The sequence below is a fragment of the Geotrypetes seraphini genome, chromosome 5 (genome assembly GCF_902459505.1).
Source record: "Geotrypetes seraphini chromosome 5, aGeoSer1.1, whole genome shotgun sequence".
NCBI lineage: Eukaryota > Metazoa > Chordata > Amphibia > Gymnophiona > Dermophiidae > Geotrypetes > Geotrypetes seraphini.
Window position 1 is genome coordinate 25289474 of NC_047088.1, and position 19909 is coordinate 25309382.

Here is a 19909-nt window from a genome sequence, read left to right on the forward strand (position 1 = left end):
TAGACGGAGACATCATGCAGGAACTTAGGAGTCTCAGGGAGGAGGTGAAATGCCTGAGAAGCATCCAAGAGGATGAGGCCTACATTGACGGAGTCATCCAGGAGCTGTCCCAAATCACCGAGCTGGCCCAAGACATGCCCTCCCTCGAGACACCCAAATCACCAGCTTTGAAACCAACAATTGGGGTACAGGAGATAGCTGGAGTCGCTGACTCCTGGCAGCTGGTGACTTCCTCCACGGGCAAACACCGGAGATCCCACCCCCCTCTTTCAATCTCTTCACCCTCCTCTTCTTTTTCTCACCAACAAGGGAGCTTTACATCCACCCCACAACTCACCCTGAGGAACAGATTCCAGATCCTACAGGTAGAAGATGTCGACAAGGAGCAGGAGGATGCCGACAAGGAGCAGGAGGTAGTCCAGCGCACGGCTCCAACTCCGGGGACAACTGATTGGCTCCCCCCAAAGAAGCGCAGAGTAATAGTCATTGGGGACTCTATGCTGAGGGGCACCAAGGGACCAATCTGCAGACCGGATGTGCAGTCAAGGGAGGTTTGCTGTCTGCCTGGAGCCAGGGTCCGAGATGTCTTGATAGGCTTCTCAAGCCCCAAGATCACTTCCCCATGGTCCTCATCCACATTGGCACAAACGACACTGCTAAGAACACCCCGGAGAACATAACTAGAGACTTTGGAGCCCTGGGTGAGAGGCTGAAGCAGACAGGAGCGCAGGTGGTCTTCTCCTCGATCCTCCCAGTTAGAGGCAAAGGAAGTGCCAGGGATGAGCGTATACTGAGGACTAACGAGAGGCTTCAAGGATGGTGCCGGGAAATGAACTTCGGATTCCTGAACCATGGAGAGGCGTTGCAAGGACTTCAAGGACCAGACGGACTCCATCTGACCAGCAGGGGTAAGCACGTCTTTGGACACCGACTAGCCCGCCTGCTTCGTAGGGCTTTAAACTAGGTAAGTCGGGGGAGGGTATCACTCAGATACAAGTGCAGTAAGGAACGATCCTGACGAGGTGAGTCGAAACTCCGATTTTAAGTCCAAAGTAAGTACCCTCATTGCAAACAATTCTCTAGGAGTCACACTACCCAAGGTGGGAAACTCCCCACAGGGACTTAGCAATCACGGGGTATGGAGGGCTATGTATGTTAATACACACAGTTTAGGCAATAAGATTCTAGAATTAGAGACCGAAATAATGAATGCCGACCTTGACGTGGTGGCAATATCCGAAACTTGGTTCACAGACTCTCATGGGTGGGATATGGCTATACCGGGATACAATTTATTTCGTCAGGACAGAGAGGGAAAGTCAGGGGGAGGGGTGGCACTATACATTAAAGAAGACATCAAAACTACCAGAATCACAGATGTCAAGAACACCGGGAAATCCCTCTGGGTGAACCTGGCCAGAGGCAAGGGAAAATGCCTGTATCTTGGTGTAGTATATAGACCTCCAAGACAACTGGAAGACAAAGACTCCAAATTAATTGAAGACATAGAGAATATCACTCTACGGGGAGATGCTGTTCTGCTAGGGGACTTCAACATGCCTGACGCAGATTGGAACTCATACTCAGCAACAACCAGTGGCAGCAGGAGACTGTTAGCATCCATAAAGGGAGCACGACTCAAACAAATGGTATTGGAACCCACTAGGGCCCAGGCGATCCTGGACCTGGTACTCACCAACGGGGATAGCGTCTCGAAGGTCTCGGTAGGAGATACGCTAGCCTCCAGCGACCACAACATGGTGTGGTTCTACCTCAGGAAAGGTTTCCCTAGATCAAACACGAAAACAAAAGTACTCAACTTCCGAGGCACTGACTTCGAACACATGGGAGATTTCGTCCACCGGACACTGCAGAACCAAGCTACGACCAATGATGTGGAAGCTATGTGGTCATCCCTGAAATCTACCATACATGAAGCGACAAGCCTCTACATTAAATCAGTATACAAACAGTGGAGAAACAACAAACCCCAATGGTACTCCGCAGAAATCTCGCACTTCGTCAAGGAGAAGAAAAAAGCATTTATTTCCTACAAACGAACGGAGACTAGGGAAGCTAAACTAGAACATAGGGCGAGGTCTGCAGCGGTCAAAACGGCAGTCAGGGAGGCCAAACTTTGAGTGGATGAGACTCTGGCAAAGAACATGAAGAAAGGGGACAAATCCTTCTTCAGGTATATTAGTGATAGGAAAAATAACACAGACGGGATAGTACGCCTTAGAAAACCAGATGAGAACTGCACAGAATCAGATTCCGATAAAGCAGAACTACTGAATGAATACTTCTGCTCGGTCTTCACCTGCAAGGCACCGGGGCACGGTCTGCAGTTGCAGGCAAGGCCCAGCATGGAAGACCCGTTTCAGAATTTCGAGTTCACACCTGGCAATGTCTACTACGAACTGGCAAGACTCAAGGTGAACAAAGCCATGGGACCAGACAATCTACACCCCAGGGTGCTCAGTGAGCTGCGTGATGTCCTGGCAGAACCGCTATCAGGACTCTTCAATCTCTCCCTAAGTTCGGGGAGAGTCCCCATAGACTGGAAAACAGCTAACGTCGTTCCACTGCACAAAAAGGGTTGCAGGGCAGAGGCTGCAAACTACAGACATGAAAACTGCTGATCATGTGGAGAAGGCTTCATCTAAGGCAAGACAGTTGTTAGGTTGCATCCGCAGGAGTTTCGTCAGCCAGAAGCCTGAAGTCATAATGCCATTATACAGAACCATGGTGAGGCCTCATTTGGAATATTGTGTGCAATTCTGGAGGCCACACTACCGAAAAGATGTGCTGAGAGTAGAGTCGGTGCAACGGATGGCCACCAGGATTGTCTTGGGGCTCAAGGATCTATCGTACGAGGAAAGGCTGAAAAATTTGCGGCTGTACTCACTTGAGGAACGTAGGGAGAGAGGAGACATGATCGAGACGTTTAAGTATATTACCGGCTGTATCGAGATGGAAGTAGAGATTCTCTTTCTCAAAGGACCCTCAGCCACAAGAGGGCATCCGCTCAAACTCAGGGGCGGGAAATTTCTTGGCGACACCAGGAAATATTTCTTCACCGAGAGAGTGGAACGAACTCCCGGGGCAGGTGATCGAGGCAAACAGCGTGCAAGAATTTAAGAGCAAATGGGATGCCCATGTGGGATCCCTTAGAGCACAGGTGTCAAAGTCGGTCCTCGAGGGCCGGAATCCAGTCGGGTTTTCAGGATTTCCCCAATGAATATGCATGAGATCTATGTGCATGCACTGCTTTCAATGCATATTCATTGGGGAAATCCTGAAAACCCGACTGGATTACGGCCCTCGAGGAGGGACTTTGACACCCCTGCCTTAGAGGGTTAAGCCAAGGGAACCTGTCACCAGGAGTAGGATCCCTAGGATAGTAGACTTGGGGGTGGGTCAGTAGAGTGGGCAGACCTGATGGGCTATGGCCCTTATCTGCCGTCATCTTCTATGTTTCTATGATGCTACTGGTCTATAGTTGGTTACTGATGTTGGTGATTCTTTGGAATTGGGGTTATTATAATATGACCATTATTAGTGAGGAATTTTCCATTGTTTAGATTATTGGTTAGGTAATTCAATAGGGATAGTTTAAAGTCTAATGGAGCTGCTTTCATAATTTCTGGGGGACATGTATGATTTAGAGTATTTGTTATATAACTTAATGTAGTTATTCCATTCTAAATTGTGGAAGGAACTCCAAATCATGTCTGCTGGTATTTCATTTCTTTGTATATCAGTTGATTGATGTTCGTATTCGGCAATTATCGAGTAGTTATTTCTTAGGTTTTTAATTTTTGAATCGATCATTTGCTGAGGGTAACTTGGTGTTATGCATGGGTTGAGTGTAGCGTGTGGTGCCAAATAAATTTGTAACTATGTTGAACAGTTCTTTAGTATTAGTTCCGTTTGAGTTAGTATTTGATGAGTTAATTATGGATGAGTAAAATGTTTTACGTTTTTCTTTTATCTGTTGTTTGTAGAGTTTTATGTTGGATCTCCAGTTGTGCCGGTCTGACAGTTTTCCCGTTTTTGTCCAGATTCTTTCTAATCATCTTACTGATTGTTTCATTGTTAGGAGTTCGATGTCAAACCATTTGTTGTATTTGTTAGAGCAGCTTTTGCTATTTCGTTTCGGGGTAATTTTATCTAAAATGGATGTGCTAGTTTTCATCCAGTGATCATAGAAATCAACTCCTTCTTCTATCTTTGTTTGTAGATCATATTGTGACCAATATTCCTCTGGATTAATATGGCCCCTTGTGAGGTGTTCTCTTTTTGTCCGTGGCGTGTCTTAGATTTTAGCCGAGTCCAGAATAGATTGAAATAAGTGAAATGGTCAGACCAGATATGACACCAAGTACCGTCCGAAAGAGAGATGGGAGGATTTATGATCTCCTTTATGGACATCGCTACCACATCTAAATGATGGCCTTTTTCATGTGTTTGAGTGGGTGAAGGGAGATTGTAATTGAGTAAAGAAAGAAAGTTTTTAAAGTCTTTCGCTTCTAGATTGTCTATTTCATCTAGATGTAAGTTTATGTCTCCCACAATTAGATTATGTAATGTAGTGATTGAGTTATGTAGGACAAATTCGCAGAAGTCCTCTCTAGCTTTTGGCCAGCTTTTTGGCGGAACATAGGATAATATACAAGAAAGGGAATCTTCTAGTTCCTGATTGCTAATTTTACAGGCTAATATTTCTAATTGGTTGGTCAATTTGGAATCCAATATTTCAACTACAAATCCTTCCTTGGCGAAAATTGCTAATCCTCCCCCTCTTCTTCCATCATGATTTAGCATGTGAATTTTAAAATTATCTGGTAGAAGATCATTTATTATTGGGTCATCTTCAGACAATAGCCACGTTTCCGTTAGGAAAAGACAGGCTATTTGCTTGTTGATGATCCAATCTTTAATTAAAAATGCTTTGTTCCTAACAAATCTAGTGTTAAGATATGCACAGGGAACGGAAGTAGATGTGGTAGGTTTGGTGGACGTAGTGGTTTTGATAGGTTTTACTATCCTTATCCTTTTATTTTTTGGGGTACGTAGGACAGTAGAATCCTCTACAGGATCCATAGATCCAGCACAGAGCCCATGATCTCCCACTCAAGGAAATGCTGTACCTGCAAATAAGGGATCAGTAAGGGAAATATTAGTATCTGGGTTCCCCAGATTAGGATCAGGCCACACAAAAGTCACAGCAAGCTGAGGCGAGGACTTACCCAGAGGTACCACACCACTAAGAGACACCGTGGAGGAGGACTGAGACTGTTCAGGGGGAGAGCAAGGTCTGAAAGTCTGACCACAAAAGTTTCATAAATTTGTAAAACGTGTCCAGCTCCTGGGGCAGAAAAACATTCTTAGAAGACTCACATTTATGTTTCTTTGTCTATGAAGGTTCGCAGCCTGGCTGACAAAAGTACCAGCCGTGCTGAGCCCCAAAAGCAACGATGGCCACTCCGCCGGACTAGCTGAGCGATTGGTCACCTGCTAAAGCAGAGAAACTAATTTGGGCAGGACTGCGCAGAAGTATGGCTCTTATGCAAGGCTTTCCACAAAAAATTTCAAAAGCTGGAGAAGGCATCTGGACTAGGGAGCACTGAGTCACGCTGTGGTGACTTTACTTTGCGTTTCTTGGGCTACGGGTCATCAGTGTCCTTATGCACAGACCGGTCACTATTTCCAATCACTGAAAATAAAGGTGACGGCTCTGCTCTTCTTATGACCTTAGTAGACAGAGGAGAGGTTAAGAAAGGATGCACCTGAAGCACAAATTTTGCACAATCCTGGCATGAATTTCGAAGAGACAAAAAACTACAAATTTTGGAAGTGCAGGGATCTTTTGAAAAAAAAATATCGCTAAAAATCCAAGATAGCTACCATCACCATTTTCACACCTAAAATCGCGAATTAACCCTTTATTTGGCATTGTAGCTCAGATGCAACATGTATTTCTATGCCTCTTACATGCATCTCCAAATACCTATTACCTTGGCACTGTTGCTCTCATTCAACATCAAGTTACATAAAGCAGCTATTTCACCATCTGCCAATAAAAGGGTTAAACTAATTTCCCAAAGTTAAAAAAACAGAGATGTTGGGATTTTCGAGGAGGGGAACATATGGGCACATGCAGGGACCCTCAAAAACCTGAATTTCAGACACCTTCCAATTAATCTCAGAAGCTATAAACAGCCTTACTCACTGTGACCTGCCTCAGCTCTCTTAAAGTAGCCAAAATGGAGAAGAAATCACTGCCTCATGCTGGATATGCCTCTTCCACAATGATCTTCGGGCTGCCCGTCAGACACAGCATCTGACTGTTCCCCCAACCCCATTGGGGGGGGGGAGAGATGAAAATTGTAGCTGGCACCCTGCGAGACACCGCTGAGCTTCCTACGGAAGCCTGACTGCCTGTGCCCAAATCCCGCAAAGCAATAGATGAGGAAAGGAAGCAGGGACAGCCCTGTGCTCTAAAAATACTAAAGCAGGCTAGCTAACAGGTACCACCTGTCAGGTGCATATTGCAGTCTGCTACTTTTCTATGCAGGCAGAGCTATGCCAAGGGTAAAAGCTCTAAGCATTGAAGTTACCAAAAACACTGAATAAAATAAGAAAAGGGGAAAGCAGAACTAAAACACTCCTTTCAGCTCACATGCAAAAGGAAAAAACTTCAGGTAGAAGCAGAGCTCCAAGTGAAGCAGGAGGGACACACAAAAAAAATCAGGAGTGGATTCCTTCTGCATATGGCTCATGACCATGGGGAGATGACCCACTTGTCTAGAATGACAAACCTATTGCACTGGAACTATCAATATATGAACCTTTAATATCAGAAGTCAAATTCCTGTTGTGATAGCACTAAATTAAATTTTTTAAAAAAATAAGCAGTTTTCAAAATCACATCCTTTCTTATTCTCATGAAGTTCATACTCCTGTGGAGCTCATGATCTCAGTCACATTTTAAAACACTAAGTAGTCAAGCATTGTTCCTTTGCTTGAGCAATGGCCTTCATAAACTAGCATTTTTAAAAAAGTGAGAAAACAAAAGAACATATATTAATGCATTACCCACTTGGTCTTTTGTCCTTCAACTACATTTAAAATACTTTCCTGTCATCGGTACTGTAGTGCTGTTCTTAAAAATACAACAAAACTGCTCAAGATTAATTGTCCTATGAAAATAAAATGTACATTTACCTGTACTACTGCTATCATCATCCTGGTCTATGAAGACATGATCCAGAATAAAACTGAGCAATTCTGACTGCAGGGAAGAATCAGGACTGTAAACTAGTGGTTCTAACATGTCACGTCCTCCCGCCACAATTTGATGGCTGAAGATCATCAGCACATCACACAGAATAGTGAATGCCTGCAAAGCAATATTACCAGAAACACACACAGTAAAAATGACAAAAATAACCAGCATCAAAACTGTTACAATTTGTGGCATGTAATATTTCTCACTGCTGCATGATATGTAATAGCATGCAAAACTTTGCCATGCTATTTCATATAGGTACAGAGCAATTTTCATATTCTTATGTGGTACCATATAAATATGTAAAGGTACTATCATATTTAAGCACTATAGTATACAATCATATAGCAACGGTGCTTACCTATAACAGGGGTTCTCCGTAGACAGCAGGTGAATGCAGCCACACTTGCTGGCGAAGTCCTCTGACTGAGCCTGTTTGACGGTGCTCTTCCCCAGATATAGTTTTTCTTGTTTTTTGTTTTTACTGAGCATGTGTGGACACCTTGCCTCCCGAGCTCCACCCCCTGACAACTCACTTATGTCACCAGCTTAAGTATCAAAATAGATAGAGGGGATAGAGGGTGGGCAAATGTGGCTGCATTCCCCTGCTGTCTACGAAGAACCCCTGTTACAAGTAAGTAACTTTGCTTTTCCGAAGACAAGCAGAGGAAATGCAGGCTGGTGAGTCCCTAGCAATAAAGAAAGATGGGAGGAGGAAATAGTTTACAGCGCAAATAAATTACAGAGAACTGATTGTCCAAACTGAATATCTTGCGCTGAATTCTGATCCAAACAATAGTGCTTAGTAAATGTATGAACTGAGGATCAAGTTGCTGCCTTACAGATATCCAGAATTGGGACTGATTCTACATTTTCAAGACTCCATTTTATAATAATGAGAAACTGCTTCTCCTGAAGATATTCCTAATCTCCATTTGGCATTGCAAGAGTCCACTTTCCATCTAATAAAAACTACTTACAATGCCTATGATATGAGTTCTAGAATGGCTCGCTGCACTGCTTGGCTCAAGGCATCGTATCTTAGGTTAGACCTTCATGACAGGATGGCAGATGCTCCATGTCTAGGAGATAGCCTTTTTGGTGAAAAAGTGAAAGCTACTGTTTCCCAACTCACGGAGGACTCCACAGCCATGCGAGAGCTCTCAGCACACCCTCAGGATCAGTCACAGCCTTTTTGCAGATCTTCCATGACTTTGTCATATTGTAGATCAGGGGTGTCCAACCTGAGGCAAGAGGGCCGCATGTGGCCCTGTGAAGTATTTTGTGCGGCCCTGGTCGAGGGCGATGCAGTGTTTTCCTCTGCTGTCCCCGGGTGTTTACAGTCTTACCAGCTCCCTCCTCTGTCTTGCTGCAGCATTTGCACGTTTGTGCGGCCCCAGAAAAATTATTTTCGGTCAATGCGGCCCAGGGAAGCCAAAAGGTTGGACACCACTGTTGTAGATCATACCATCAACAATTTTTTCAACAGTATTACCCTTGGAGATGCTTTGTTCCTTATACCAGGACTGCTCCTTTGAGATCCCAGTCTTCCTCTTTTCCTCAGAAACAGTGTTCACGGAACCACAAGCAGCCGCCAATTACCCAACCTGCTCCTAGCTTTTCACCAGCTACCTGTTTGGGGGTGGGGGGCAGCTAACCCATTTTTTCCAAGCATGGCAGAAATTCACCACAGACAATTGGGTTCTAACAATTATTTCTCAATATTTCACTGTGGTGAATTTTTTCTCCCTGTTACAGGGATTTATGAGGGATAGCGCTGCCCTTTTATAATAACCCTCTCCCTCTCTGGCCACCTCTATAGAAATTCAATAGTGTTCTAAATGTAGACTGAAAATGTAGAATTTGTAACTGATGGACTACAATTTTTGAAGTGAGCATAGAGCCTTGATAGACTTTGCGTCAAATGGAATTAAGGAATCAATAATCTTTTCCTGCAGGTGAATGGTATTGAGACTTGAAGGATTTAGATTTTTGAATAGCTGACTCCGATACCATGTAATTATGAGGCAGCTGCTGGAAATCATGCCCAGGTGCTTTGCCAACTCTGTATCTTAGTTGCCTGGAAGCAGTGGAAACTGACTGGGATTTTTGCCAGTTTGCAAGCTGTAGATCTTACAAGCACTTGATGCACTGGGAGTGAAATCAAACCTTTGGAAGATGTTTGGCAGGATTTAATGATTGCTTGAAAATCCTTTTTATCCGTCGGTGTGACTGACTGGTTGAGACTTAGCAGAGTAGATACTTTCTGTAGGAACTTAGAATAAGAAGATTCCTCTGGTTGGTCTGGCTGCTGTGATGGCTGCCCATGGGAAGAATGATCTGCATCTACAGGGGCAGACTCAGGAGTATCATACCAATCATGTCTGGGAGACATCTGCTGCTGACGTAAATGGCATAGTGATGTACAGGAAGACCAAGAAATATCTGGAGGATTTAAGTAAAGCAGGGCACTGGTATGCCACCTGAGGTCGTCAAACTTATTGACACCTCGAAATAATTGGTGACATTGGCAAAACGCACAAAAATTAACAATCAGCTGTTAACAACACTTAAGCAATGTGTATCAACTGGATGGAACAGTGTGCTGTTCACACTGAAATCAGTGTCATCAAATTTTGTAGATCTTCATGCACTGAGCACAGAGCCAAATTTTAATAGAAATGTTTTGCGTCTGCCCGCTGATATCAATGAAGACTTGTTGGCTGATGTCATTCAGGTTTTGGAACCTGTTGATGTGGCCACAAAATGCCTCTCAACTGACAAGAGTCTCTCATTGCATTTGGTATTACCTACAAAAATAAAACTGCAAAAGTACTTCACTGCAAAGGCTTCCGACAGTTACATCATCTTACAGCTGAAAACCCATCTGCGTAACATGTTGGGTAAATACTTCCCAGTTTATCAGTTACATTGTACTGCTGCTTTGGCTGGATCCACGATTTAAAGGCAATTTCAGAGCATTAGCACCAACAGAATATGCACAGCTTGAAAGATGATAGATAGGCTGCCAGCAGCAGACACTCAAGATGACTCATCTGTCTTGCAGCATCCCAATAAGAAAATAAAACTAGATGAAAGTTTCTTTGAAGACTTATATTCTTCAACTTCTTCAAATATGTCTGAGGTATGTATATATTTTCTTTAGATAGTTCAATATTTTATCTTATGACAATATTACTTGCTAGATACACCTTCTAAACTATGTAATCTGCTTTTCTCAGGTGGATGCATACTTGACTTCTACTGACAAAATCACAAATGATATCTTGTGCTATTGGAAGTCCAAATCTACAAAGTGGAGAAAACTTTCTGAAGTTGCCAGACAAGTCCTTGGAGTACCTGCTGCCAGTACATCATCTGAGCGGTCTTTTTCATTGGCAGGGCATGTTCTGGAGGATAAACCATCATAGCTTGGACCAAATACAGTTGATGGACTTCTGTTCCTGCATGGACTTAAGAAATAATTATCCCTGACTGGTTATTGTCCTCTTTCTTGGTGTCAGCCACATTGCTTAAGTGTTAACAGCTTTTTTTTTTTAAGATATACATGCAATTTTCAAATGTCATTACAATTAGAATATATGTACAAACATGTTGATTATTTTTGAGGCAATATGGGCCAATATTCAAAATTATTTAAAGTTTAAACTTACTGCACATTTTTCTCATGCAACCATGCAAAAATTGCCTTTCTAGTGACATATGCATCTCTTATTTATATTCACTTATCTATAATAATAAAACTCTAGGCGCGCATGCGCACTCTCACTGTGTGCTTCCCTGATCCCTGTTCTGTCGTGCTGTGCCAGCAAAAGTGCGCATACGCGCTTACTACACCAGGACTCCAGGACGCACGGAGCGGCGGCTGCCGGGAGGAGGGCTTTGAGGCAGGCAGCTGTTGGCGGAGGGCAGACGCAGGGCCAGGACAGAGAGCAGCTGCATCGCAGGAACCTCCTCGCCCGCTAACTCTGCTCGCCAGTGCTGGGTGAACTCCTCCGGGTCCCACATTCCGCTCCGCCCCGGGCACCGGCAGATGGGAATCCCTCCGCCTGCTCTTTCAGCTATTCGGTGCTGACGCTTCCGCTTTCGAGCCCGCTGTTGGCGCCTGCAGGCCGCGGTGTCAGTTTCAGATCAGAGCGGCAGCTGCGAGGAGGAGTCGGTTTCAGGCACACGCGGCGGTGCGGAGCGGCGGCTGTCAGGAGGAGGCCTTCACAGAGCGGCGCTGGCAGCGGCTGCCTTGGCCCTTCTTCAAGGCAGCACAGCTAAAGCACTCGGGTAGTAAATAAATCCTCTGACACTGGATCAAAGTGAGGCTGCCCTGACCCGCGGCTATCTTTGCCGCTGAGAGTGAGCGTGAAGTTTGGGCACCGACTGTGTATTTGGGTCCCTTGCCCTGATGCAGCCTACGCAAAAGCAGAGACCTAGCAACAGACACAGTGAACTCGAAAAAGATAAGTTCTTCTTCTAATGCATATCTAGCTATAACGCATATCTATGCTAGAATTTGGATGTGTGAAGTTTTGCAAACACTTTTATATTATGAGTGCAGTGGAGAATTTGAGATAACATGGGTATGCTTGGATACTGAATGTACAACAAGGAGGTTTTTTGAGCCAGTGAGGTGGTATCCCTTTCCAGTTTAGCCTGCAAGTAATTTACTGGCGGCATACGGGAATCTGAGTCTTTTTCCTCCTTTAAGAAGATCTTTATTGATGTTTATTAAAGCAATCAAAAAAAATATATGGAAGGGAGGCCTACTGCTAACAGGGGGAGCAGGAAAGAGGTGCTGCTGGACAGGGGAAACAGGAAGAGGTGCTGATGGACAGGGGGGTAAAAAAAGGAAAGGAGGCAGATATTCTCTACATGTGGGTGACGTCATCCACGGAGCCCCGACACGGACAGCTTTTCAAGCAAACTTGATTGAAGATTTCAAGTTTGCTGGTGCTGCACCACGCATGTGTGTGCCTTCCTGCTCCACTAGAGGGCGCATCCCCTCCTCATGGTCTTCAGTTTAGATAGCTAGCAAAGAAGCCAACCTCGGGGAGGTGGGAGGGTTGCGAGAATATCTGCCTGCTGTCCCTGGATAACACCTGTTACGGTAAGTAACTGTGCTTTATCCCAGGACAAGCAGGCAGTATATTCTCTACATGTGGGTGACCTACAAGCTAACCAAAAAGGGATGGAGGGAAAGTTGGCAATTATGAAAACAGATTAAGCAACCCCGACTGGCCAAACTGGCCGTCGCGCCTGGTGAGAGGTGAAGGTATGAACCGAAGACCAAGTGGCAGCCTTGCAGAGCTCCTCAACAGGCATGGCTCTGAGGAAAATGACAGACGCCGCCATCACTCGGACATAATGCCCCGTGACCCGATCTTGCAGCGAGAAACCAGCCTGAGCATAGCAGAAGGAAATACAAGCAGCCAACCAGTTGGATAAGGTGCGCTTGGAAACAGGGCGACCCAACCGACGAGGATCAAAAGAGATGAACAGTTGAGGAGCCGTCCGATGAGGCTCAGTAGGACGCAGGTAAAAGGCTAACGCCCTCATACAATCAAGAGTGTGAAGCGCCCCTCGCCAGGAGGCGAGTGGGGCTTTGGAAAAAAGACCGGTAAAATAATGGAATGATTGAGATGAAAGTCCGAAACCACCTTGGGCAAGAACTTGGGATGAGTATGCAGGACCACCGTGTCATGATGAAATACAGTAAAAGATGGGTCCGCAACCAGAGCTTGAAGCTCGCTGACTCTACGAGCAGACGTGAGACCAACCAGGAATACCACCTGCCAGGTGAAGTATTTCGAAAGAGCTTTATCAATGCTACGTAAGCCCGATTCCAATGAAGGAAAAAGGCCATTCTGCTCACACGAGGTGAGCCCAGAGAGAGGCCAGGGAAGAAGAAAACACAGCTGCAGCCAAACGAGGCCTAGCAGCATGGCTGAGGCCCAAGAAGGGCCTGCCGGTGGAAACCAGCAGAACACAATAAACAAAGAAAATACACGATCAATCAACAAACGCACAGCGACTCCCGAACAAAATAAAGAAGCCGAGATGCTAGAAAGGCACTTAGAAGAACGCAGAGAAGAGAGACAGGGCTTTCTGGCTCCGTGGAAAACTAAGAACTGAAGACCATGAGGAGGGGATGCGCCCTCTAGTGGAGCAGGAAGGCACACACATGCGTGGTACAGCACCAGCAAACTTGAAATCTTCAATCAAGTTTGCTTGAAAAGCTGTCCGCGTCGGGGCTCCGTGGATGATGTCACCCACATGTAGAGAATATGCTGCCTGCTTGTCCTGGGATAATTATCATTTATATGCTCTTTTTTCCTAGAGATCAAGGCAGACGACTTTAAAATATGAAATGTCACCTCAGTAACAACTATAGAAAAATAGACAAATATAGTGCAAAATATAGACAGCAGATATAAATTCTCAAAACTGACACATTTTTCCTACTTTTGTTGTCTGGTGATTTCATGAGACTCTGGTTGCACTTCCTTCAGACTGTACATCCAATATTTCTTCCTTTCTTCCTCCTGCACGCTTCCTTTCCTCTGGACCTCATTCCTTTCCCCAACCAACATATCTCTCTGCCCCTCCATGAGTCTAACTTTTCTTCCTCTCTCCTCCACCCCTATTGACAACAAATCTCCCTCTCCCTCCCTCTCAAAGCCCATCTGTCTTGAAATATCCAGGCATCTCTCCCACCCCCTCTACTGTAAAATCCAACATTTCTCCCTCTCTCATTCCCCGGATCATGTGCAGCATTTTTCACCACTACCCACCAGCCCCATGCTCATTTCTCCTTCTATCACCCCTCTCCAGCACAATGCCAGATTTCTTCCTCCATCACTATGTCTAACATTCCTCCACCTTGCATTCCCTTCAATCTGTCCCTCTGCTCCCTCTCCACCACCATATCCAACATTTCTGCTCTCATCCTTCTCTCCCCATGCATAACTACCTCTCTCCTCTTTCTCTCTATGCTCAATTGTCCTCTTTCTTCCTTTCCCTCTTACTCACACACTGATGCCCAACAATTCTCCCTTTCTATTCCCTCCCTCCTGTCCCAAGTTAGTGCCTCCTTCCTCCCTTCCCTTCTGTGTTCCATGTTCATGCCCCCTTCCTTCTTTGTTGAGTTTGTGCCCACTCCCCTCCCTGTCTTCCAGTCCTTCAATGTCCCAACGTGCTTCTTCACCTCCCCCAACTCCTTTCTCCCTTAGTCTTCTTACTTGTTCAAACCACACTGCTCCTTTTGCCTTCAGCGGCTTGCTCGGGGGACATGCAGCAGGCAGCAATTTACACACTGCATGTGGCTGACCCACAAGTCTTATCTCCAACGTCAGCCCCGACGTCGAAGAGAAGGTTTCTGGGTCAGCTAAGTGCAGCGTGTAAATCGCTGCCTGCTGTGCATCCCCTGAATAAGACGCTGAAGGCAGAATGAGTGGGGTAACTGGGAAACCCCTCCCCCATCCATGAGCCAAAAGGCTTTCGTCTGACATCAGAGGGAAGCCCTGTGAGTCGGCTTCAGGAGGGAGGGAGGAGCAGGGAACCCTGGCAGCGGGTTGGGCAGGAAGCAACGAGAGATCAGCTTCAATGGACGGGTGGGCAGGGAGGGAGGGCGGACAGGGATTTTCGGCAGTGGCTTCAGCTTCAGTGGATAGGTGGGCTGCAAGGAGGGATCTCCGGCAGTGGTTGCGGCTTCAATGGGCAGGCAGGGAATATCCTCTGTGGCGGCCAGGCCATATACCCCAAACAAGTGGCCCACATAACCTAAGAGTATGCATACCACGTGTTGAGAAACACTGCTTTAAAACGCACTACACACTCCCAGATAGGGTGTTGGTATATTTTCCCTTAATAATAATAATAATAATAATAATAATATTAATAGCTTTATCTATATCCCATCATACCTTTCAGTTCAAGACAGTGTACAATAAGAGGTGCTGATAACAGCAAGTTAACATCGGTTGGAATTGGGAAGAGGTAAGTGGGCGGTTATGTGGTTGGACAGTATAGGGGGTAAGAAGCAGTAGGTGTTGAGCTATTTTGGAGGTTTAGACAACTTTGTCGAATAAGTGTGTTTTTAGTGATTTTCTGAATATGTGGTATGTTAGTGAATGCAGGATTAGGTCACTTAGGGTGTTGTTCCATATCCCTGCTTGGAAGGCAAGAGTCCTGTTGAGGAATCTTTTGAATTTGCAACTGTTAACTCAAATTTAGCCAAAATAGGTATAATACAATTGAAAGATATGTTAAAACCAACAAATGTTGCTCACCATGTGGTAAAAGGAATCCCTACTAGATTGCAGGACTATTGTTTCAATTAAGACACTGCTGTTAGGGCCTGATACTACACAAAATGTACTCCAAGAATGACAGGAAGTGGAATTAATTTTATTTGAAAAAGCTGGTCAGAAAAGTTTAGGATTTAAACTACAGTACCGTATTTTCACGCATATAATGCGCGCGTTATACGCGTTTTTACCTACCGCGCATACCCCTCGCGCGTTATATGCGTGAGCGCGGTATACAAAAGTTTTAAAACATAGTTCCCACCCCGCCCGATTCACCCCCCCAGCAGGACCGCTCGCACCCCCACCCCGAACGACCGCTCGCACGCGCTCCCACCCGCACCCGCATCCACGATCGGAGCAAGAGGGAGCCCAAGCCCTCTTGCCCGGCCGACTCCCCGACGTCCGATACATCCCCCCCCCGGCAGGACCACTCGCATCCCCACCCCGAAGGACCGCCGACTTCCCGACAATATCGGGCCAGAAGGGAGCCCAAACCCTCCTGGCCACGGCGACCCCCCTAACCCCACCCCGCACTACATTACGGGCAGGAGGGATCCCAGGCCCTCCTGCCCTCGACGCAAACCCCCCTCCCCCCCAACGACCGCCCCCCCCAAGAACCTCCGACCGCCCCGCAGCCGACCCGCGATCCCCCTGGCGACCCCCACGACCCCCCCACCCCCCTTCCCCGTACCTTTGGTAGTTGGCCGGACAGACGGGAGCCAAACCCGCCTGTCCAGCAGGCAGCCAACGAAGGAATGAGGCCGGATTGGCCCATCCATCCTAAAGCTCCGCCTACTGGTGGGGCCTAAGGCGCGTGGGCCAATCAGAATAGGCCCTGGAGCCTTAGGTCCCACCTGGGGGCGCAGCCTGAGGCACATGGGCCCAACCCGACCATGTGCCTCAGGCCGCGCCCCCAGGTGGGACCTAAGGCTCCAGGGCCTATTCTGATTGGCCCACGCGCCTTAGGCCCCACCAGTAGGCGGAGCTTTAGGATGGATGGGCCAAACCGGCCTCATTCCTTCGTTGGCTGCCTGCCGGACAGGCGGGTTTGGCTCCCGTCTGTCCGGCCAACTACCAAAGGTACGGGGAAGGGGGGTGGGGGGGTCGTGGGGGTCGCCAGGGGGGTCGCGGGTCGGCTGGGGGGGCGGTCGGAGGTTCTTGGGGGGGCGGTCGTTGGGGGGGAGGGGGGTTTGCGTCGAGGGCAGGAGGGCCTGGGATCCCTCCTGCCCGTAATGTAGTGCGGGGTGGGGTTAGGGGGTCGCCGTGGCCAGGAGGGTTTGGGCTCCCTTCTGGCCCAACTACCAAAGGTACGGGGAAGGGGGGTGGGGGGGTCGTGGGGGTCGCCAGGGGGGTCGCGGGTCGGCTGGGCGGGCGGTCGGAGGTTCTTGGGGGGGGCGGTCGTTGGGGGGAGGGGGGTTTGCGTCGAGGGCAGGAGGGCCTGGGATCCCTCCTGCCCGTAATGTAGTGCGGGGTGGGGTTAGGGGGTCGCCATGGCCAGGAGGATTTGGGCTCCCTCCTGGCCCGATATTGTTGGGGAATCGGCGGTCCTTCGGGGGGAGGGATGTATCGGACGTCGGGGGGGGGGCATCAGGCTTTCAGGATGGGGACAGACCTTCAAGGGGGGACAGTGCACGGAAGTCAGGGGGGGTGAACGGAGAGTCGGGACAGCGCACGGAAAGTCAGGGCGGGCGAAAGGAGCGTCGGGCAGCATGCGCGGTATACCAAAGTTTTTGTACATATCATCGTGATTTCTGCGCGCTATACCCGTGTGCGCGTTTTATACGGGTGCGCGTTATTTGCGTGAAAATACGGTATATGCCACGTTAAGATAACTAATAAAGTAACACCTTATCATATTGCTTCCTAGAACAAATGGTTACTATTCTCTCTAACAAACAAGGATAAAAGGAAAATACTGTACACCTGCACACCTTTGTGTGTTCCTTCACCTCTACTTAGATACAATTACAATTCTCTAGAATTGTTGAAGTCCTCAGATTGATCCTATGTGTCAGTGCTCTCCCCAAGCAAATAGTAAGCCTTTGGGCTTACTGGACATATGCAGGGATTCCAGCCTCCAGTAGTCCCTTTCCTCTCCAGTTTTTTTCTTAGCCGCTCCTGACAAGTCGCAGCTCTCCTCTCTCGCACACACAAAAAAAAACTAAAGAAAATCAAATAGTAATTGATAGGATGTAGGAAAAAAAGAATAGGATTTGTCTCCTCAGTAACCTGTTAAAACCACTTCTGCCTCAGGAAAAAAAAAATCCAAAAAGGAAAAACAAACGAAGGGGCTCTCAGAAGACAGACCCAGCAAAACACAACTGGCACTAGGATCATACAGAATCCCATTCCTCCGAAAGAAACAGCTGACCAGATTCATCAAGGCTTTCTCTTCAGAGGAATATCCTCGCTGCTCCCACCAGCTGCGTCAACTGCTCCCTCCCCCCAGGGCCTGATTTTGGCACCGCTGGGGAAGGTGACTCACTGCTCCCCACCATGCTCATATCGGGGTGTCAACAAAGCCCACTGGAAAGACACGCGACCGAGACCACAAGGAAGTCACAAACAGTTCCCCCCTTCACATCATACTGATCGCTCACTCCCCCCGAGGGCCCTGTTTCAACACAGCTGGGGAAGGTAAGCCAATGTTCCCTGACATCAGCAGATCGGGGCAGGATGGAAGATTCAAGTTTCAAGTTTATTTATTAATTTGATGAATCGCCTATTAAAATTGCTAGGCGATGTACAAAAATCCATGAAGAAAGTAATACAAAGAAACTATCAATTAACAATATAATTACATAAAATACAGACATGAGGGGGTAGGGAAGGATTCATCGCACTGGAGTCAGAAGCAGCCTGTAACATAGTAAATGATGGTAGATAAAGACACGAGTGATCCATCCAGTCTGCCCAACCATAAATGTTCCATAAATTAATTATTTAGTTTAAATGGTCCTTTTACTTAGATATTTCTGGGCCAGAAACCCAGAGCTTTGCCCAGTAATGTGCTTAGGTTCCATCTACTGGAGTCTCCATCAAAGTTCACTCCAGCCCATCTTAACCATCCCAGCCATCAATACCCTCCCCAGCCGTCAAATGTGCTAACTTTTCTCCTCCGACCACAGCAACTACAGTGCAGCATTCACAGATTGGGTTGGTTCCTTCTCTAAGGCAAAAAGAATCAGCAAGGAAGCCTCCCCGTTTCCTCATCTACGAATAAGCAGCTTGCAGGCCCATTTCAGCACCACTGGGAGTGTAGCATGAAATGGTTAATTTTTGCTGGGTTTAGAAATATAAAATATTGCTTGAAATAACTGTGTTTCTGGCAGACTCCAGCTGACCATCTGCCTTCAGCCAAAAGGTGTTAAGACTCTATTCAGTGAACACAAAGGGATGGCTAGGTATAGCTCAGTATCTACTCAGATCTTTTCTCTGCAAAATATGCACCATAAAGGTTCAGTAACAGTGTTAAAATGAATTCTATTCTCCAAGCATACAAAGGCTGAACAAAATACACAGAACTTAAGATATTCAAACCTGAGATAAGACAAAGAGACCTGGAACTCTCCAGACAAAATCAATCAGGCCCTGCCCAGCCAAAAAGCAAAACAGATGACCTCATGCATCTAGAAACTGAAAAAGTTTGAATTGAAATTCCTGAGCTGTGATTGGATACTATGCCAAACTCAGAGACTGGACATTGCTCATGGATTCCTGCCTTGATAATTGGACGGGACTTCAATTCCCAAGAGTCCATAAAAGAGGGAGAATCACCTATGTTCTTTCTCTTTGGATCGTCACTGGACATTCTGCATAAACATCTTGCTACAATATCTTCTCTACAGGCCATGTACTCCCAGCTAATGTCATGTGCTGTAACTGAAGAATTCAATCTGCAAGGCCCTGTGTCAGAGTGAGTTACTTTTAATCCAACTTAAACTAATTATTCTGCTTCTATAACAATATTTTATTTTGTGGCACATTTTCCTTGTCCAGAGATCCCTAAATTGTAACTAAAATTTATACAATACAATTTTTATTTGTATACCGCCAATACCTTCATGAAATTCACAGTGGTTTACATAACTAATTATGGTGATACAAGTTAAAAACTAGTGTTACAATATTTAGGAATTATTAGTAATAAATTGATGGAATAGTTATGTCTTTAGGTATGTTTTGAAACATTTAAAATTAGATTGCTGGTTAATATTAGTTGGTAATGTTTTCCACAGTTTTGCTGCTTGATATGCCCATGTGGAATTAAAGTTCTCTTGTATCTAATGTTCCTAAT

The 19909-nt window shown here is 46.3% G+C and overlaps 1 protein-coding gene across 1 annotated transcript in view; it reads right to left on the reverse strand.

The window, feature by feature from the left end:
- STAG2 (stromal antigen 2) overlaps window positions 1-19909 on the reverse strand; it is a 613131-nt gene that overhangs the window by 146823 nt on the left and 446399 nt on the right. The window contains 1 exon segment of the mRNA XM_033944545.1: window positions 7231-7405. Coding sequence (XP_033800436.1) covers window positions 7231-7405 — 175 coding nt within the window.